The following is a 22437-nucleotide window of genomic DNA, read 5'->3' on the forward strand; positions in this document are numbered from 1 at the left end:
CCTAGATTCTAAATTGCCCTATTTGCAGGAACTTTGAAAAGAGCCAGATTTCCCTCCAGGCCTTTCCAGGACAAATGAGATCCCTGAGGTATACTCAGATCGCATCTCTACTATGAAAGTCTACGTAAATTCAATGCAGAAACAAAAGTCTTCCCAAAATTGTTTATTTCTTGTTATGTCACCTATTTCAGAGATCACCAACTGCTTATCAGTCTCATGGCTAGGGAACCCTCATCTTGAGTGAGGGTAAGGAAGAGTTAATGAGATGTGGAGGGCAAGGAAGGCAGTTGAAATTTTACCAAAGTGATTTTAAGTGCAGCAAAAGTTTTGATTTCTAATTCTTTCCCACAAGCATCTTTCCTTTTTCCCATCTTCCACATGGTTCTTCCTCCATATTTTCCTCTCAGGACTTAAAAAAACACCCTCTTGAGCTCTGATACAGAAACACTGGAAAATGATCTGCTGAGGACTAGGAATGGGGAAGAACACACAGATTTGGTGGGATTTCGGGGAGGATTACAAAGAAATAAAAAGGCCTCTGAATTTCCCTATCAATTAGACACACTTACAAGGAGACCCAACCAGTCCATCCCAAAGGAGATCAGTCCTGGGTGTTCACTGGAAGGACTGATGCTGAAGCTGAAACTCCAGTACTTTGGCCACCTCATGCGATGAGTTGACTCACTGGAAAAGACCCTGATGCTGAGAGGGATTGGGGGCAAGAGGAGAAGGGGACGACAGAGGATGAGATGGCTGGATGGCATCACTGACTCAATGGGCATGAGTTTGAGTAAACTCTGGGAGTTGGTGATGGACAGGGAGGCCTGGTCTGCTGCTGTGATTCATGGGGTTGCAAAGAGTCTGACACGACTGAGCAACTGAACTGAACTGAACTGAACCAGTGTACGAGATGCCTCCGGTAAGTTGTGCTGGTTCTGGAAGTGAGCCATGATCATTAAAGCAAGGCAGCTTTCTCCAGGCTCAGAAGTGACTGACCTTGACCAGAAACATGTTTTTCAGAAATGGTATACTATCTCTTGACACTGAACTCTCTCCAAAGTTAAGACACTGTGAATGTGTGGCAACCAGACTGAACTCACACAGTCTCTTCTCAGGCAGAAGAGACAACGGCGTGTGGCTCTGTTATAATTATGAGAATGCTCTTTCATTGTTCATCACGGACAGACAAGTTTCAGGTCAGGCAGTCACACTTACAATGGGGCTACTGAAGGCAGCCTGTCTGGAATGAGGTACTTCACTGGCTCCTTCTCTACTTTCTAGGGCGAAACAGCTCCCAGCAAGATGATTCGAGGAGATGCTTCCTAAAGGCCGGCCGTGAACGTCCTGCAGCTGGGGGCCCTTGGTTTCGCCATGTTGCTGAGGGAGCCGCTGGGAGTGCCGGCAGAATCTTCATCTTCAGAGGCAGCCTCCTGATAGGATTCCAACCTCTTGGCTGAGGGAAAGAAAACCACACTGCGTCATTCCCTGAGACGAAGCGCTTGCAGGTCGAATGTATCAAGCATTTTCTTAAATAGCTACTTCACGCGATCGCCTCCTTCTTAAACTTGGCTTCCAAACTCCTCCAATCCTCAGAGTTAATGAGCTTGTATCACTGAGGAAAGCAGCAGCAATGAGAGAGGCCACAGGGGCTCCTTCCTTCAGCACCAACACACTCGTCCTCTGTGGCGTCATCTGGTCCCACTTTTCAACTAGTATCTCTGTGCACATTTTTGGCACACATCTGCATGCTTCACTCCCTTACCCCCTTCAAGTCTCCTTGAAGTCATGTCCCTTTGTCAGTGAAGACTTCTCAGGTCTAACCACACGGTTCATTATAAATCCTACCTCAGAACTCACCACCACCATCTATACATCACAGACCTTATTCTTAATTCTTTGAATCATCCGTAAGAATATAAACTCCAAAAGGGCAGAGAATTTTGCCTTTTGTTAATATGATATTCCTAAAGCCCAAGGAAGGAGTTGATACTCAAGAATACTCGCTGAATAAATACTGGACATCTTAAATTTGGTATGGTGAATGTAGACTGCTCTTGCTATTCCCCCAGGCTCCCATCAAATCACTCTTTCTCTGGTCTTCCTCATCTTTGTAAATGAAACCTAAATATCTACCTAGCTACTTACACCAAAAATCTAGGATTATCTTTGCTTTCTCTTTTCTTCCTTATCCCTAGTATTGAAAGCATCACCAACAGCTATCTATTATTCATCTGAAATATATCCCAAATACCTGAACTCCTCTTCATCTCCGTCACCTTACTCCAACCCACCACCATCTCCCAAACGGACGAGAACAGCAGCCTCCTGACTGGTCCCCTTGCTCCACGCACTCCACTCCTGAAACAGTAGCTAGAGAGATCTTCCAAAGACAGAGCAGATCAGACTACTGCCCACACAGAACTTTCCAGTGGCTTCAGAGTTCCCTTGGAATAAAATCTGAATTCCTTATCTTGGCGTACATGATTCAAAATGATCTGGCCTCTGATGACCTGACTTTGCTGGCCCCTCTTCCGCACTAAATCGAGCCTCACTGGCCTTGCTTTGCGTTCAAACTGTCAAGCTCATTTCTGTCTGAGGGCCCCTATACTAGCTGCTCCATCTGACTGGAAGGTTTTACTCCTGAATTCAAAGACCAAGTCATTCAGATCTAGACTCTGATATCCCCCCGAGAGAGGCCTAGCTCAACCATACCATTCAAAGTGCCTTCTGTTCATTCTGTATCATAAAGTGTAAGCAAACGCTGGTCGTGTCCAGCTCTTTGAGACCCTATAGACTGTAGCCCACCAGGCTCTTCTGACCATGGAATTCTTCAGGCAAAAATACTGGAGTGTGGTGGATTTCCTACTCCAGGGGACCTTCCCAACTCAGGGCTCAAACCCAGGTCTCCTGCACTGCAGGCAGATTCTTTACCATTCACGCTGCTGGGGAAGCCCAATCACCCCATTTTAATTCTCTGCGAAACAATTTTTAATATTTTTTATTTAAAAATTAATTTTGATAATTTTCTCCAACAGAAGTTCTGTGAGAGGTAGGGCCTTGTCTGTCTTGTTTATCATTATGTCCAGTGTCTGAAATAGAGAGCAGACAATCAAAAACTACACACTTGCTTGGATTGTATTCACAATCCAATTGTATTGTATTATCTGTATTCACGCCAGTTCTAGCTACTGAATAGGTATGGTTTCCAGGAAGTTAATTTATAAAATAAAGAGCATCTACATATTCTAATAGCTTTTGTCTATGTTTTTTAAGGACAAGGAGAGACTAGGAGGCAACATGGTGACTCTGTTCTAGGACTAACTCTTTCAAAGAGCACGTGGCTTTCAGCAAATCACTTGCCTTTCTAAGGCCTCTGTTTTCTTACTGGAAAAATAAATGATTTGGATTCAGTGACTTCAAGATCCTTTCCAATTCTGCAGTTCTGTAAGTTTATTATATTCTCTGCCTAAAAAAATACATACTATTTCCCTATATGTCCTCTGAACTTCAAAAACAGATACATTTATTGCATCCCAAATACTCTGAGGTTCTCCATGCTTACCCATGCCTTTGTTCAGGATAGCCATTCTCCTCCTTTCTACTTACCTCAGTCCTAGTTCCTCACTGAAGACCTCTGCTTCATCCCACTCACTGGTACCACTTTATAGCTTAGATATACTGTTAAATGTTATTATGTGCCAGTCATTTGTCTCATTTAATCACTGTAACAACCTCCTGAGGTAGATATTATCAATACCTTCATTTTGTAAATAAAGAAATAAAAATTAAGTAAGTTTCCCCATCTCATGAGAATGATACAGATCAGTTTCATTTATATCCAGTTCTGTTAAACTCCACAGCCAGTGCTATGAGTCTTCATGCTATATTGCTTCTAAATATAGCCAAAAACTTAAAATGGTCAATATTCCCCGCTTGATTTCAATGAGTCCATGTTTTGCAGTTTAAGTATTCTATGAATAATGAATAAGGGTATGAGTAGACGTATGAATAACATCCCTAGCATCAAGGGAAAATCTACTGTAGGATACAACATTGGCACTTACTGAGTACCTCCTTTTCATCAAGCATCTTTCTAGGTCCTTGATTTTCTTAAAATTTTTTATTATTATTATTTTCCCTTCCTTTTTCACACTTTCCCTAACATTCTTTGCTGATCCTTGGCCACCTTGCCAGGGCCACTGCCTGTGATTGCACATTCTGTGCTAAGTCCTTTATATAAACACTACATGTAGCTGTATCTATATACATTTTATCTTTAATGTTATTGGCTAGAAATGATCACTGTTCCACTTTGCAGCTAAGGAGAGTAAGATAGTAAACAGTTCAGAGTGGGTAGAGCTGGGATCTGAATTTGAATTTTCATGACTCCAAAGTCTGACAAGTATCTGCTACATGTCCTTAGCAGTTACTTATAGAGCCTCCCAGGTGACACGAGTGGTAAAGAACCTGCCCGCTGATGCAGGAGACATAAGAGATGTGGGTTTTGATCTCTGGGTTGGGAAGATCCCCTGGAGGAGGTCATGGTAACCCACTCCAGTAGGCTTGCCTGGAGAATCACATGGACAGAGGAGCCTGGCAGACTACAGTCCACGGGGCTGCGAGGAGTCAGACACGAATAGGAGCCTGGCAGACCACAGTCCACGGGGCTGCAGGGAGTCAGACACGAACAGGAGCCTGGCAGACTACAGTCCACGGGGCTGCGAGGAGCAGACACGAAGAGGAGCCTGGCAGACCACAGTCCACGGGGCTGCAGGGAGTCAGACACGAAGAGGAGCCTGGCAGACCACAGTCCACGGGGCTGCAAGGAGCAGACACGAAGAGGAGCCTGGCAGACCACAGTCCACGGGGCTGCGAGGAGTCAGACACGAGGAGGAGCCCGGCAGACCACAGTCCACGGGGCTGCAGGGAGTCAGACACGAAGAGGAGCCTGGCAGACCACAGTCCACGGGGCTGCGAGGAGCAGACACGAAGAGGAGCCTGGCAGACCACAGTCCACGGGGCTGCGAGGAGTCAGACACGAGGAGGAGCCCGGCAGACCACAGTCCACGGGGCTGCAGGGAGTCAGACACGAAGAGGAGCCTGGCAGACCACAGTCCACGGGGCTGCAGGGAGTCAGACACGAGGAGGAGCCCGGCAGACCACAGTCCACGGGGCTGCAAGGAGCAGACACGAAGAGGAGCCTGGCAGACCACAGTCCACGGGGCTGCAGGGAGTCAGACACGAGGAGGAGCCTGGCAGACTACAGTCCACGGGGCTGCAAGGAGCAGACACGAAGAGGAGCCTGGCAGACCACAGTCCACGGGGCTGCAGGGAGTCAGACACGAAGAGGAGCCTGGCAGATCACAGTCCACGGGGCTGCAGGGAGTCAGACACGAGGAGGAGCCTGCCAGACCACAGTCCACGGGGCTGCGAGGAGTCAGACACGAAGAGGAGCCTGGCAGACCACAGTCCACGGGGCTGCAAGGAGTCAGACACGAAGAGGAGCCTGGCAGACCACAGTCCACGGGGCTGCGAGGAGTCAGACACGAAGAGGAGCCTGGCAGACCACAGTCCACGGGGCTGCGAGGAGTCAGACACGAAGAGGAGCCTGGCAGACCACAGTCCACGGGGCTGCGAGGAGTCAGACACGAAGAGGAGCCTGGCAGACCACAGTCCACGGGGCTGCAGGGAGTCAGACACAAAGAGGAGCCCGGCAGACCACAGTCCACGGGGCTGCGAGGAGTCAGACACGAAGAGGAGCCCGGCAGACCACAGTCCACGGGGCTGCGAGGAGTCAGACACGAAGAGGAGCCTGGCAGACCACAGTCCACGGGGCTGCAGGGAGTCAGACACGAAGAGGAGCCTGCCAGACCACAGTCCACGGGGCTGCAGGGAGTCAGACACGAACAGGAGCCTGGCAGACTACAGTCCACGGGGCTGCGAGGAGCAGACACGAAGAGGAGCCTGGCAGACTACAGTCCACGGGGCTGCAAGGAGTCAGACACGAGGAGGAGCCCGGCAGACCACAGTCCACGGGGCTGCAGGGAGTCAGACACGAAGAGGAGCCTGGCAGACCACAGTCCACGGGGCTGCGAGGAGTCAGACACGAGGAGGAGCCTGGCAGACCACAGTCCACGGGGCTGCAGGGAGTCAGACACGAAGAGGAGCCTGGCAGACCACAGTCCACGGGGCTGCAAGGAGTCAGACACGAAGAGGAGCCTGGCAGACCACAGTCCACGGGGCTGCAGGGAGTCAGACACGAAGAGGAGCCTGGCAGACCACAGTCCACGGGGCTGCAGGGAGTCAGACATGAGGAGGAGCCTGGCAGACCACAGTCCACGGGGCTGCGAGGAGCAGACACGAAGAGGAGCCTGGCAGACTACAGTCCACGGGGCTGCGAGGAGTCAGACACGAAGAGGAGCCTGGCAGACCACAGTCCACGGGGCTGCAGGGAGTCAGACACGAAGAGGAGCCTGGCAGACCACAGTCCACGGGGCTGCAAGGAGTCAGACACGACTTAAATGACTCAGCACAGCACCGCACAGCACAGCACACAGTCACTTGAAGACAAGAGGTTACAGCTCAGTGATTCTGAACGAAGGTCAGATGTATCCCGTAGCAAACATCTGGCAATGCCTGTTCACAATTTGGCTATTACATCTTGGAAGGAGTGCTATGCCATGCAATGGGCAGAGGCCGAGAATGCTTCTGAATATCCTAAACAACCCCCATTAAGACAAAGTCACCCAGCCCAAATGTCAACAGTGCCAGGTTGATAAATGCTTGAGTAGCTAAAAAAATGTACATATTGACAATGTGATATGTCATTTCAAATAATTAAAATAATTATACATTTTAAAATAATTAAAATACTATACAACACATATAAACATGAAGGTCACACTTCAGGAATTTCTCATAGCCATCATTAGGGAAAGCTGTCAGCAAGGAACTGTGGAATTAGCGTAAAGCCAGACGGCTGAGCTGCTCCTGGAGGGGGAACTTGCTCAACAGGGACTGATAAACCTAAGAGTGAAATAGCAGAAGACATGCAGTAACTCAACCTTTAATCATTTCTGGGAAGCTATGAGAAATGAATAGACCAGTAAAGTTACAATGTAATTCAGAAAACAGAGCTACTAAGAGCCATACTTTTAGACTCTGAAAGTTTTTTTAAAAATTGAGCACAGAAGCAAAGGTTTATTATTATACTGATAAACAAAATCTACCCAAATGATCATCAAGACTTTTATTATGTCTCCTAAAGTAGACTCTAAAAGTTTTCTGAACACCTCAAAGTGGCAAGAGAACTCTTGCCTTTCAGCTCGTAAGAGAAAGTATACAACATCTGTAATGTTTCCTTTGTCTCAAGGTAGGTACCATGTTAGATGCTACATTAACTACTTTATTTCTCTCTTATTTAATCCTAATCTCTTTTTTCTTCCAATGCTCCTGTTCAAACATCCAGTAATCTGTTCACAGTCTATTATCTACATTTATGTGATATCTGGAAGAAGTGAGCATTAGCCTATGGAACAAAACATTTATCACACTTTTCAACGTGCTCTCCAAAGCGCCAAACACAAGAATGAAAAGCATAGGACACTCGGATAAACTTCTTTCAACTATATCATCCCCATATCCTCCACTGAACATTTTGCTATGAACTAATTACACAAACGTTTCCAGCATTCCAACTTTCACCTGCTTGTAAACAGCACACTCAGCTGAGTTTCTTTCAACTGTATCATCCACACAGCCTTGACACAAAGACTTTTATTCTAATTCCTCATATTTCCAGCATTCCAAGAATTTCTAGGTCAATATCTTCAAAGCCTCAAACCTTGACCAGTACAAATCCACCTCCAAAACTGACTGCTTGAAAATCAAAACAACATAGAAAGGCAACACTGACTTTAAACCTACGACACTTAAAAAAGTACTTTTATGTTTCCAGGTGTCCCTCCCACATTGGACCATGAGTTTCTCAACAGACAAGCCTATCTCTCATTTTGACAACAATCATTATAACAAAGTGCTCGACTGCTCAGTCGTATCTGACTCTTCGTGACTCTATGGACAACATCCCACCAGGTGCCTCTGTCCATGGAATTTTCCAGTCAAGAACACTGGAGTGGGTTGCCGTTTCTTCCTCTAGGTACAACAACAATACTAGCAACTAATATTTATAAAGAATTTATTCTGTGTCATGCTCTATGTGCTTTTAAAAAATATATTTACTTATTTGTCTGTGCTACGCCTTAGCTGCAGCACATGGCATCTTTCAGTTCCAGCATGTGGGACTGAGCTCCCCTGACCAGGACTGAAGCCAGGTCCCCGGCACTGGGAGTGCTGAGTCTTAGCTACTGGACCACCAGGGAAGTCCCCAAGTGCTATTTCATAATTTAACTTCTCTTATCCTCTTTATCACCCCCATGAAGTAGATACTATTAATATCACCAATCCTTTTTTATCATAGCCCAGAGACATTATATCACTTGCCTAGAGTCACACAGCTTGCTGGAAGTGAAGATGGGAATCAGATTTAGGAGGCTTGATTCCAAAATCCTTGTTCTTAGAAACCACTAAAGGCTGCCACTACGTCCATCAGATTTACAAGCTTCATCATAAAGGCACTGTGCGGACATATCCAAATTGAGGGACATCCTACAAAATCCCTAAAGAGTGCCTCTCAGAACTCTTGAAGTGAAAAGTAAAGTGAAAGTGTTAGTCACTCAGTCTTGTCCGACTCTTTGTGACCACCTGGACTGTAACCCACCAGGCTCCTCTGTCCATGGAATTTTCTAAGGCAAGAATACTGGAGTGGGCAGTTGCTCCCTTTTCCAGGGGATCTTCCTGACCTAGGGTTTGAATTGATTGAAATGTATTCTTTTTAATGGCTGAGTAATATTCCATTGTGTACATGTACCACAGCTTTCTTATCCATTCATCTGCTGATAGGCATCTAGGTTGCTTCCATGTCCTGGCTATTATAAACAGTGCTGCGATGAACATTGGGGTGCACGTCTCTCTTTCAGTTCTGGTTTCCTCAGTGTGTATGCCCAGCAGTGGGATTGCCGGGTCATATGGTAGTTCTATTTCCAGTTTTTTAAGGGATCTCTGCACTGTTCTCCATAGTGGCTGTACTAGTTTGCATTCCCACCAACAGTGTAAGAGGGTTCCCTTTTCTCCACACCCTCTCCAGCATTTATTGCTTGTAGATTTTTGGATAGCAGTCATTCTGACTGGCATGAAATGGTACCTCACTGTGGTTTTGATTTGCAGTTCTCTGATAATGAGTGATGTTGAGCATCTTTTCATGTGTTTGTTAGCCATCTGTATGTCTTCTTTGGAGAAATGTCTGTTTAGTTCTTTGGCCCACTTTTTGATTTGGTCTTTTATTTTTCTGGAATTGAGCTGCAGGAGTTGCTTGTATATTTTTGAGGTTAATTCTTTGTCAGTAGCTTTGTTTGCTATTATTTTCTCCCATTCTGAAGGCTGTCTTTTCACCTTGCTTATAGTTTCCTTCATTGTGAAAAAGCTTTTAAGTTTAATTAGGTCCCATTTGTTTATTTTTGCTTTTATTTCCATTATTCTGGGAGGTGGGTCATAGAGGATCCTGCTGTGATTTATGTCAGACTGTTTTGCCTATGTTCTCCTCTAGGAATTTTATAGTTTCTGGTCTTAGATCTTTAATCCATTTTGAATTTATTTTTGTGTATGGTGTTAGAAAGTGTTCTAGTTTCATTCTTTTACAAGTGGTTGACCAGTTTTCCCAGCACCACTTGTTAAAGAGATTGTCTTTTCTCCATATATTCTTGCCTCCTTTGTCAAAGATAAGGTGTCCACAGGTGCGTGGATTTATCTCTGAGCTTTCTATTTTGTTCCACTGATCTATATTTCTGTCTTTGTGCCAATACCACATTGTCTTGATGACTGTGGCTTTGTAGTAGAGTATGAAGTCAGGCAGGTTGATTCCTCCAGTTCCATTCTTCTTTCTCAAGACTGCTTTCGCTATTCGAGGTTTTTTTTTTTTTTTTGCATTTCCATACAAATTGTGAAATTATTTGTTCTAGTTCTTTGAAAAATACCATTGGTAGCTTGCATTGAGTCTATAGATTGTTTTCAGTAGTATACTCATTTTCACTACATTGATTCTTCTGATCCATGAACAAGGTATATGCAGGCAGATTCTTTACCATCTGAGCAGTCATCCAAAAAAGGAAAGGCCAAGAAACTCAAAATCCAGAGGCACCTAAATGATGAGTAAGTGTTACGTGGTGTCCTGGATGGGGTCTGAGACAAAAAAGACCTCTGGTAAAAACTAACAAAATTCCAATAAAGCCTGGATTTTAGTTAACAATGAAGTATCAATATGGGTTCATTATTTGTGACAAATGTATCTTAACAAGGGAAACTGGGCAGGAGCATACTGGAATGCACAATATCTTTATAACTTTTCTGTAAATCTAAGACCATTGTAAACTAAATATTTATTAAAATTCATTCTTTTTCAGCAATCTTTTAAAGGAGTTTAAAATTTTTTAATATGCATACAAGTCACCTGAGGTATTGTTTAATGAAGATTTTAACTGAAGCTTTAAAGAGGGGCCTGAGACTCTGCATTTCTGACATACACCTGGGTGTTGCTGATGCTTAATCCATGAACCAGATTTATAAGTTGCAAGGCTTTAAAATGAGAAATGGTATCATCAAATGTATTTAGTTCAACTGCATAAGAGTAACGGGTTATTTCCCAGTAACATTTTCAATGGAAATATCTCATAGGCAATTCTTTTGACAGAAAATCCTGAAGGCTTAACTGGTTTTCAGTTCAGTGAATATATTAAGGCCTTGGGGTTAAGTTTTGAGGAAAGCTAGCCTGTATCACTATCACCTTCAGCACTGAGAGAGAGACAGAGAGAGAGGGAGGGATGTGTGTGTATGCATATGCTTGTTTTTAAACCATTACAGACAAGAGACTTGGCTCTTGAGGGCTTCCCTGACAGCTCAGTTGGTAAAGAATCCACCTGCAATGCAGGAGACCCCAGTTGGATTCCTGGGTTGAGAAGATCTGCTGGAGAAGGGATAGGCTATCCACTCCATTATTCTTGGGCTTCCCTTGTGGCTCAGCTGGTAAAGAATCCACCTGCAATGCGGGAGACCCGGGTTCAGTCCCTGGGTTGGGAAGATCCCTTGGAGAAGGGAATGGCAACCCACTCCAGTAATCTGGCCTGGAGAATTCCATGGACTGTATAGTCCATGGGGTCACAAAGAGTCAGACACAACTGAGTGACTTTCACTTTCACAGACAAGAGACTAGGAGCTCTGAATGTATATATGGTAGAAACGTGTGGACAGGCAATGTCAACACCTCCCAGAGGTGGTGTAATACTCCCTGGTTCACAGACAGGCATCTTGCCAATTACAGTTCCGTCCTGGTAGCATGTGATTCTCAGTCACTCGGCACCTTCTCGGCACAAGCGGCCACAGAAGAGGACGACTCACCGGGCAGCAGTGTATATATTGAGTGACAGGGAGAGAGAGGGCTGGTATCAGCTGAGATACGACAAAATTAAATCCCACAAGTACAAAAAATAATACAGTGCTTCCCACCATGTATTTTGTGAAGCATTACTGCTATACGATACTTCCCCAAAATAGGGATTTATAGTTGGATAATTGTGGAAAAGACTAATCTCACAAATGGACACAGGGTTTAACTCCAGTGATGTTCACTGCGGCACTGTTTACTACAGCAAGTGACTGTGAACAAGCTAAACTAGTGGTTGGTCAGTTACATAAATTGTGGCAATTATTACAATGCAATACAGCATAACCATTAGAAAAATAAGAAGCGAACGGAAAGGCAATCATAATGAAGTCTCAAGACAAACGGTTATAAAAGTTAAAGCACACTGCGATGTCACTTTGTTTAAAAAAACATATATTAATGTTTACAGGAAAAAATATTCAAAAGAAAAGCACTAAAATATTACTAGTGGTCCACTCAGAGTGGTATGACCTCATCAAGTAAAAAGAGGTGGCAGAACATCCCTGAGGTCAGAGAAATCCGAAGCTAGAGGTTCTGCTGCTTGCCTTGAAGAGCAGCTGCCACACTGTGCAGAGGTCACGGGTCAAGGAATGATGGGCTATCTCCATGAACTCAGAACAGACCCAAGTTGACAGCCAGCAAGAAAACAAGGGCCATAGTCCTACAACCTCAAGACTCTGACAATCCCAAAACCGGGGAACTAAGAAGAGGACCCTGAGCCTCAGAGAAGATCACAGCCCCAGCCAACCCCTAGATTTCAGCCTGGTGAGAGACTCAGGGAGGACACAGCCACCTGAACCCAGATTCCTGACCCACAGAAGCTATAAGACAGTATATGTTATTTGAAGCCCTCAAATTTGTGGTAACTTGTTATGTGGCAATAGAAAACTAATACAGTGGTAAATAACAAATCAGAGAAGTATTTGCCACATGTAGAAGAAAAGAATTATGTCAGCATCGGTATTCAAATTATTGTTTTTCAAATAATTCAAATTATTGAACAAAGGTTCAATACAAGTGCACAAATGAAAATGGACACTGGCCAGAGACAACCTAGACAGGGACATACAAGCTGAATATCAACCCTGCCTTAATAGATAAAATCCTCCCACAGATTACTAAGAATAAGAAAAACTCATTTGTAAAATAGGAAGACATGTAAAACAGGAAGACGTTGTCAAGGAAATTCAAACGGCTAAAAACATAAAAAGTTAGCACCTCATTGCTAATTATAGAAAAATTAAGACAATGAAATGCTAACTGCATCTACAAAACTCACAAATTAAAAAGAATAGCTTCATCCCATTATGGTTGGGTATGAAAAATAGACATTATTCTTCTGGGTTGTAAGAATATAAATTAGCACAAAGCTTTAGAGATAAATTTTGTGGGATCTATAAAAATTCTATATGTGCATACTTCTGGATCTAGCAAAACCAATTTTAGATATGTGTACAGAAATGGATATTGCATGAGGAATTTTATTTTGTACATTATAATTTTTCATCTTGTCTATCTTCTTGCCTTAAACTCTAAGCTACATCAGAAACTCATGTCACATGTTATGAGCTCACAAAATATTTGTTGAATGAATAAGTGATGTTAATTGCAAGTTTTATAATTATAATGGGCTTCCCAGATGGCACTAGTGGTAAAGAAAGTGAAAGTCGCTCAGTTGTGTCCAACTGTTTGTGACCCCATGGACTATACTATACAGTCCATGGAATTCTCCAGGCCAGAATACCAGAGTGGGTAGCCTTTCCTTTCTCCAGGGAATCTTCCCAGCCCAAGGATCGAACCCTTCTTCTGCATTGCAGGTGGATTTGTTACCCGCTGAGTGCACCCGCCTGCCAATGCAGGAGACACAAGAGACACACAGGTTCAGTCCTTGGGTTGGGAAGATCCCCTGCAGGAGCACATGGCAACCCACGTGAGAGTTCTTGCTGGAGAATCCAATGGATAGAGGAGTCTGGAGGGCTACAGGCTGTGGGGTCACAAAGAGCCGCACACAACTGCATAGACTTACACACACACACACACACACTGCTATAATAGCAAACTAAGCTTGATCACGTACAACGCGATACTATGAATTTCATGTTAACGCCTGAACTGACTTAGAAAAAAGCCCATGAGGTACTGAAGAATAAAAAAAGCAAATTGCAAAGCAATATTATTACATAACTTACAACAGAAATGTGCAAATATTTATTTTCACATATATAAGGATATACATAAAGAAATGGATAGTTATGTATTCAAATTATTAACAGTGGTTCACCTCTAGGTTAATTTGTTTTGGACACTTCTCAGAATTATTTTTATAAGAGTATATTTACTTTTGCAAATAATAAAATTAACGAAGTTCAATTCTTAAAAGAAAACTTGCAATTTATGTATTTACTTCCTTAGCCTCAAAAGTTCTACTCATCTTATTTCTTCTTAAAATAGGTATTCTTAGCCAGGGACCAACGGTTACCTATGGGCTGAGTGATGGGGTAAGGGAAGACTGTCGTCCCTTTGGAATTATTTAAAAAATATATATATTTTTTAAATTATAGTTACTTTTTTTTTTCATTTATTTTTATTGGAGGCTAATTACTTTACAATATTGTAGTGGTTTTTGCCATACACTGACATGAATCAGCCATGGATTTACATGTGTTCCCCATCCCGATCCCCCCTCCCGCCTCCCTCCCCATCCCATCCCTCTGGGTCTTCCCAGTGCACCAGCCCCGAGCACTAAAAAAAATAAAAAATATTTTTTAAGGGATATGGTCCATAGGAAGAAGGGAATGGCAACCCACTCCAGTATTCTTGCCTGGAGAATCCCATGAACAGAGGAGCCTGGCGGGCTACAGACCCTGGGGTCACAAAGAGTCGGACACAACTGAGTGACTAACACACACATGGTCCACAGAGTTTAATGAGATTCTCAAAGATATCTGTAACGCAGGATCACTGACACCGTATCTAACCCCAAACCTTGCACAACTGCTAGCAATTTCCTTTCCTTTCAGAGAAACCATGGTCAAAAAAAATCACAGAAGCAGACTCTAACCCACCAACTCTTGACTAACTTTTGACCTACTAACTTTTAAAGAGACAAAATGAAACTCTATGAGCATCTGAGGGAATTCAGTACACAATGATTAAATATCGCACTTCTGTGCCAGAATTACCAAACTGTTAAGTGGATGCAAAAAAGACAAACCTCAAGGCTGATCTTTACAGACACTCAACACTCACCATTTTCTTCATGGCAGTAATCAAAGCCTGCCACACTACATCTTCGAAAAACCATCTTATTCTCAGTGAGGGTTCCTGTTTTATCAGAAAAGAGGTACTGAATCTGTCCAAGATCCTCAGTGATGTTCAGGGCTCGGCACTGAACTGTAGAACCCATTTTCTCATTGTAGAAATCCACATCGCTTTGAATAAAATATATCTGTCCAAGCTTCACAATTTCAATGGAAACATAGAGAGAAATAGGAATCAAGACCTAAGAAGAACCAAACAATTTTAAAAACGTTAAAGGGAGAAAAGAACAAATGAAAAGCCATATGGAGCTGGATAAGTAGCAAAGATCTTAAAACTGCATGATGAGCTCAACAGACATTACCTGTAACAGAATGATCATGGTCCAGAACATATAGAAACCCGCCAACACTGGTGATATGGTATGTCCATCTGGCTCAGGGATATTAAAAAAGGGTATGTTTTCATATCTGCTCAACCAGATTCCATGACCTTTCAAAAAATGCAGAGACATCAAAAGGATGTGATGTATATATTATGCAAATATAAAACTTTATTTCTAAAGAAAGAGAAATGATAGTATTTATTTTTGTCGAACACCAGGTGTTTGAGAAACAAATTCGAATTCAAAAGACTGCATGTTCTCCTGCCTCTGCCTCTCTCTCTTTACATCTCCTCCCAGGTCCCTTTACCGCTGTGGCCACATGTAATCAATTACTAATGCTTTTCAAATTAGAGAGTGAGAGAGATGAAGATGTGAGGAAAGTAGTTATTGGCAAATAACCATCCCCACTTACTGGAGTCAAACTTAAATTCATAAATATCATTTTGAAAATGTAATGCTTTAAAATGAATATCTTGAGGGAAAGATGTCAGCAAATAATGAAATTCCACCTACCCAATGCACCAGTTAAGCACATTATAAGCAGAAGCAGGACACACCATAGGACATCTGTATTTGCTCTTCTTTCCAATTTGCTGCGCTTGTATCTTGGCCCGCTGTTGTTCAGCATTGCTTTGGTTTCATGGCCTACATGGGTGACACAACATTCAGAATATGTGGAAATTAAAGCCAAGTAGCAAATATCATGTTTTTAAATCTCTCTGGCAGACAATTTAATGAAAAGTAGTTATGTAATACACTTGGTTAAATTTAGTTTCCCTTCATGATCCACTTAGAAAAACAGAGAAAAATGATTATCAAGACAAAATTTCCTTTCTGCTGTTAGAGATTGCATTTGAATAAGTAGAAAATGTTAACTTGCAGAAAAGCACAGAGGAGATGATGGTGAAAAGTCAGAAGTTAACCAACCTGCATAAACCACAATGCCCATGACAGCCTCTGTGTTTCTAATGGTGCATCCTCTAAGTAATAAATTCTCTTTACTGAGACCCACGCGTTCTTTGTTGGAATGTTCTCTATAAAAAAGACAGCATATAGATTTATTTTTAAATAGCAAAAATGGGAATGTAAAAATAAACACTATGAATTTTGAGTTTTCTTGATCAGAGTATAAAGTTAAGCAGTTCACAGGAAAAGTTTCAAATCTTGATGTACTTCCTCTAGTTATTTCCCACTTTGGCTGGGAAAAAAAGACACAACAGGTTTCTAACACTGTTTTCTATCATTCATTGTTTCCTAACTACTAGTACTACAAACACTAAAAGATAATCCAAATAAGAAAACTACTTTCTATAGTAGAAACTGAATTTGGGAGTAACTTAATAGCTCATGAGGGAAAAGTTCCTAATTATAAGGGAAAAGTTCTTAATGGAATTAGAAAATTCCTACCTCGGTCCTGGTGAAATCAAGGATTATCCCTGGGCAATAATAGTGGCTACTAAAATTATTAGGTAGAAGGCTGGTGGGGAACCTTATAATGAAAGGGTAAGGCTGACAATACGCATCTTAACGTAACTACAGGACATTAAGGCCTCCAGAAGTTTAGGGACAGAAACTGCTCATACCCCTGGGAATCTAATCAAGCTTCTATGAGGATGAATCAAACAGGGGTCTGTGGCATCAGGGGATCTGTGAAGCCTCTGAAACTGTATACAACATTTCCCTGTGTGTGTCTATGTATGTACATTCATACACATTTGTCATTTTCTGGACAGTATTTCTTTCATCAGGTTCTAAATGTCTGTGATGAGTTTTCAGGAAACAAACCATCACCCAAGGATGCAGTTGGCCAAATCTATGAAATCTGCAGGGGTAACCTCTGCAGGCAAAATGATCTGGTCTATTTAACAAGTGAGTGGCATGTGGGGGGTGGGGGGAGAGGGGGAAGCTGGGGGAAGGGGGCAAAAGTGGTGGAGGGACTGGGAGGGGAAATTTAGAGACACACCAACTAAATGCAACATGTGCACTTTTGTTTTGATCCTGGTTAGAATATATTAACTATAAAAAAATTTGAGACAATTAGAGAAATGTAAACAAAGACTAGGTATTAGATACTACCAAGAAATTGTTCTTAATTTACTTAAATGTTATAATGATGCTATGACTATTTTTCTATAAAGATTTTTTCTGTTGTGCATTCATAGTGAAGTATTTACGGTGAAATGATGTGCTGCGGAGGCATACAGGGAAGGAAGTGGGAGGAGGGCAAACTATAAAACAGCTACAACTGGGGGGGGGGCCATGATGCTCATTACACTCTCCTTCCTACTTCTGCATATTTGGAAATCTTCTGTAATAAACAGCTTTAAAATAATCAGCTTAATCACTTGATTTAATTTTACTATAGTGGTAAAAATGCAGAGCAAACTCATTGGAAACTTTTTAAAAATAAGCAAAAAGCCAGGTATTTCACATATTTTGTGAAAACGCACACTAAATTTCAGCATTAAGGTCAGTTTATTTTCTAAGCAACATACTTCAGTCTATGAGTTGTTTCCTCTTTGTTATATATAGGGAAATTGTCAGTGTATCTGCTATCCATGCTATCTTGCAAGGAAAAGAAAAAAGAAAGCTCTCCAAGAGAAGTTTGAAGAGCTTTCCTACTCTTCAAATGAGTAAGAAAATAGACAAATCTGTTTTTTTACTCCTCTAACTTGCAAAGCATTTTCTTTTAAGAGGTGTGTGTTTACATTCCTTCATATATATGGGTTTATGCACAAAGAGAGACCCATGAGGTCACAGTCAGAACCAGCAATGTCCTTGGGTTTAACCTAATTTTATCAATACTTCCTGGATTTACAGATGAGGAAATTAATCCCAATATTTACATTCCCATGTAGCATTCTCAGGCTTGATTAGGCTCCTCAACAGCATAGCATTTATTATTCCTAGAACCTTTACAGGAACAGATATAATACACAAAAGCATCAGTTACAAAATTTCTTAGTGTATTAAGATTTTTACCTTGGGATCCTCATTTTTCACCATTACATCACTCTGGTTTACCACCTTTACATGAAAGCCCAACTTTTATTTTGATTGTACTGGCTCCAAATCCTAAACACAACCTGCACTCGATGAGTGTGTATTTGGCATGTATGATATGAGGCCTTCAAATTCTGTGCAAGACACGAACGTCTAATTACAGCCTTCATCCATTCGAGAGTCTATATAACATGTACCATATACCCAGCACACCCACCTGAACGCTGAGAACAGAAAAACAGACTTAGATAGTCTTGGCCTCTGTGGTTTAACAGGTGGTGATTCATATAGAAATGTCTAAGTATAATAACAATAGTATATTTATTATGATAGAAATCTGATATTCAGCATACAACACGGGCACAAATAGGGAAAAGTCAGGGCTACCTGAGAGTGAGAGGGCCAGAGGAGCCACCAATAATACAGTGTGAGCCTGAACATCTCAATTTCTGTTCATTTTAGAAAATGGGCCGCAAAGCAGGAAAAATGTAAGGATCTAGTTCAGCAGATTAAAAACTATTTCACAAAAAATTACTGTATCCACCTGGGCTGACTCTACTAAATACGCATGCTCTGACTCAGATGCTGTGCAGAGTACTATATTCCAGACCACACAGAAACAGACTAACGTTCTATTCTTTCCTGTCCAGAATTGTGCCAGAACCTAGTCTGAGCTTGTCAGGGGAGTCAGCGTTCCCAGTAAGGGGCTGTACAAACTGGACTCTAAGGTATTTTTTGACCTGGACCTCAGGTGTTGGAAGTCCAGGTCAGAAAAAATGACAACCCCTAAATCGTCCAATTACAACAGGAAATTGTATAAATAGTCAGCAGTTGAGAAAATGATACTAGAAAATTATTCTTCTTAAACTTATGAGCATGTTTCTGATGGCAGGATCACCTGCTAACTTCCCTTCATCATCTCGCCTCTCTATGATCTACTATATTGCTCACATACCCTCCAAACATACTTAAACCACTTATGACTCCACAAATGCACTGTGGTCTCAGGCCCCTATGTCATTACCCATGTTGGTCCTTTTACCTAGAACGTCAGTCATTCTTTGTATTTAGTTGTCTGCCTTGGTATCTTCTTATTTTTGATGGTTTAAGTCTGGCATTATCTCTCTATCTGGACTAAATCCTTTCCCTTTTCCAACTGCACAGCTTCCTGTCCCTCCCAACATCCATCTGTACCAGATGCTACTCAAAGATGCTACTACTATGTTCTAAACTTCCATCTTGACAGTTCTCTAAAATTTTAAACAACTTGATTGAAGAATAACAAGAATCATACAGTAAATACATGTACTGTACACATTTAAAGTGCAAAATTTGATGTTTTGACATGTTTCCCCTGTGAAAGCATGACTCCAATTAGAAAAATGAACATATCCATCACTTCCTACGGTTTCCTGACGTGTTTCTGTAATCTTTTCCTCCTCTCCTCCTTCACCCAGGCACCCACTATCTGCTCTCTATCATTTTGAATCAGCTTTCTTTTTTGAGAAATTACATAAATCAAATCATACAGTATATATTCTTTTTTGTCTGGCTTCTCTCACTCAACATCATTTTGAGATGCATCCATGTTGCTGCATATATTACTAGTGAATTCCTTTTTGTTGCAGAGCAGTATTCATTGCATGGCTCTATCACTTGTTTATCCATTTACCTGTTGATGGAATACTTGGGGCTGTTACAAACAAAGCAGCTCTGAAAATCAGTGTCCACGTTAGTATATGGATAAGTGTTTTCCCTTGAGTGACTACTTATGAGTAGAATAACCAGATCATAAAGTTTGTGTGTATTTTAATTTTTTAGGAAATGTCCAAACTACTTTCTAAAGTGATTGTGCTTTTTCCATTCCTACCAGCAGTATATGCATATTCTAGTTTCTCTACAATCTTGTGAAAAGTTGGAATAGTCAGTCCTTTTATTTGAGGAGTTACACTCCTAAGGCTTTAACTTGCATCTTTCCACACAGATATCTATCATCCATGTATTGTCTTTTGTGAAGTCCAATATTTTCGATTATTTAAAAACTGTATTGTTCCTTTGCTTATTGAACAACAACCAAATAATAAAGACATTTTATTTAGTAATAAAGAAAGACATATATTCTGAACACAAGTTCTACATGAGATATACATGCTGCAAACTATTTTCTTCCAGTTTGAATGAAAACTAAGTTTTCATTCATTTAGCAGTGTCATTTGAAGATAATAAGTTTCTAATACTGATGAAGTTATTTAATTACTCTTGACCTTTTATGAATTGCACTTTTGGAGTTATACCTAAGAAATCTTTGACTAACACAAGATAGCAAAGATTTCCCCTATGTTTCCTTATAGGAGTATTATAATTTCAGATTTACACTGAAGTACAGGATCCATTTTTAGTTAATCTTGGTGATTAATCTTGGTGGTAAGACATCTGTGTTGAAGTTTATTTTTCTGAATATAGATGTGTAATTGTTGCAGCATTATTAGTTGAAACAACTAACCTTTCTCCACTAAACTGCTTTTTCATCTTTGTAAAAATCCAGTTGCCCATAAATGTCTGGACCAATTTCCGGACTCTAATCTACTCCATTGACCTACTGGTCTATCATTATGTCAAACACAAAATCTTGTGGTCTTAGCCATCCACATCTGTTCTTCTTTTTCAAAGTAGTTTTAGAATATAAATTTTTAGAATAAACTTGCCAGTTTCTAAAAATGAAATTTAAAAAAGGTGGGGGGGGCAGGTTTCTCAGATAGCTCAGTTGGTAAAGAATCCACCTGCAATGCTAGGAGACCCCAGTTTGATTCCTGAGTCAGGAAGATCCCCTGGAGAAGGGATAGGCTACCCACTCCAGAATTCTTTGGCTTCCCTTGTGTCTCAGCTGGTAAAGAATCCACCTGCAATGTGGGAGACCTGGGTTCGATCCCTGGGTGGGGAAGATCTCCTGGAGAAGGGAAAGGCCACCCACTCCAGTATTCTGGCCTGGAGAATTCCACAGACTGTATAGTCCATAGGGTGGCAAAGAGTCAGACACGACTGAGCGACTTTCACTTTCAAAAATAAAAAACTTTGTTGGAATTTCAATTGGGATTACACTGAACCCACAGATCAATTTTGGGGGAAAAACTGACAATACTGAGTTTTAATGCATGAACAACAAATGTGTCTCAATTTAGTTACATCTTTAGTTTACCTCAACCATGTTCAGTGGTTTTCAACATGTAGGTCTTTCATATCTTTTTTCTGGTTTACTCTTAAGTATTTTTTCTGATGCTATTATAAATTGATTTTTTAAAAAGTTTCGATATCTGAATGTTCTTTGGTATGTACAGAAATACAATTAATATTTTTATATTGATCTTATTTTCTACAACACTGCTAAACTATTAATTCCAGTTGCTTTTTAATAGATTTCATCACATTTTCTACAAAGACCATCATTAGCATCAATGAACAAAAGACAGTTTCACTACTTTATCACTTGCTGCTTTTATTTCATTTTCTTTACATTAGCTAGGATCTCCTTGAATAGAAGTGTTAAGAGACAATATTCATGTCTTGTTCTTGATCTTAGGGGAAAGATGTTGAATCCTTCACTGTTAACCACTCCAGTATTCTTGTCTGGGGAATTTCCATGGATAGAGGAGCCTGGCAGGCTACAGTCCATGGATTCAAAGAGCGCTGGGCAGGACTGAGCAACAGAGCACACAGCACACGGAGCTTGATGTTGGCCGTGTGGCCTCATGGGCGCCCGTCAGCAAGAAGGGAAAGCCTCCTTCTGCTGCCAGCGTGCAAAACCGAAAGTTAGATTTCGTCAAAGTTTTTCTATGTCCAGGAGATTCTCACCTGGTGTTTCTTTTTCATTTGTTAATTATGGTTTGCTAATATTATAAATTACATTGTTTGATCTTCTAATGTTAAGCCAACACCACATTTTTGGTATAAGTCCTACTGAATCATTATTACTTTCCTCTTTATATATTGTTGGGTTTGGTTTGATTTGCTATTAATCTGTGTAAAGTTTTTGCATCTATGTTCATAAGGGCTATAAATCTTCCTTTAAATGTCTCTGTATTTATTTGGTATCAAGTAATGGCATCAGGATGATTCTGGTGTCAAAAGATGATTTAGGAACTTTTTTTTTTCTCTGCCATCTTCTTATAAGATCACCACTATGAAGTAGGTCTAATTGACTTCTCTTAAACATCAGGAAGGATAAAAATAGTCAGTAACT

General features: G+C 41.4%; 1 protein-coding gene across 1 annotated transcript in view; it reads right to left on the bottom strand.

Annotated features, from left to right (window-relative positions):
- The window catches only part of ATP10D (ATPase phospholipid transporting 10D (putative)), a 125869-nt gene that overhangs the window by 50447 nt on the left and 52985 nt on the right, over nucleotides 1–22437 (bottom strand). The window contains 6 exon segments of the mRNA XM_020890259.2: nucleotides 1216–1340; nucleotides 1343–1453; nucleotides 14804–15056; nucleotides 15177–15304; nucleotides 15711–15842; nucleotides 16125–16231. Of these exon segments, the coding sequence (XP_020745918.2) occupies nucleotides 1216–1340; nucleotides 1343–1453; nucleotides 14804–15056; nucleotides 15177–15304; nucleotides 15711–15842; nucleotides 16125–16231 (856 nt within the window).

The sequence above is a fragment of the Odocoileus virginianus genome, chromosome 21 (genome assembly GCF_023699985.2).
Source record: "Odocoileus virginianus isolate 20LAN1187 ecotype Illinois chromosome 21, Ovbor_1.2, whole genome shotgun sequence".
NCBI classification, from domain to species: Eukaryota; Metazoa; Chordata; class Mammalia; order Artiodactyla; family Cervidae; genus Odocoileus; species Odocoileus virginianus.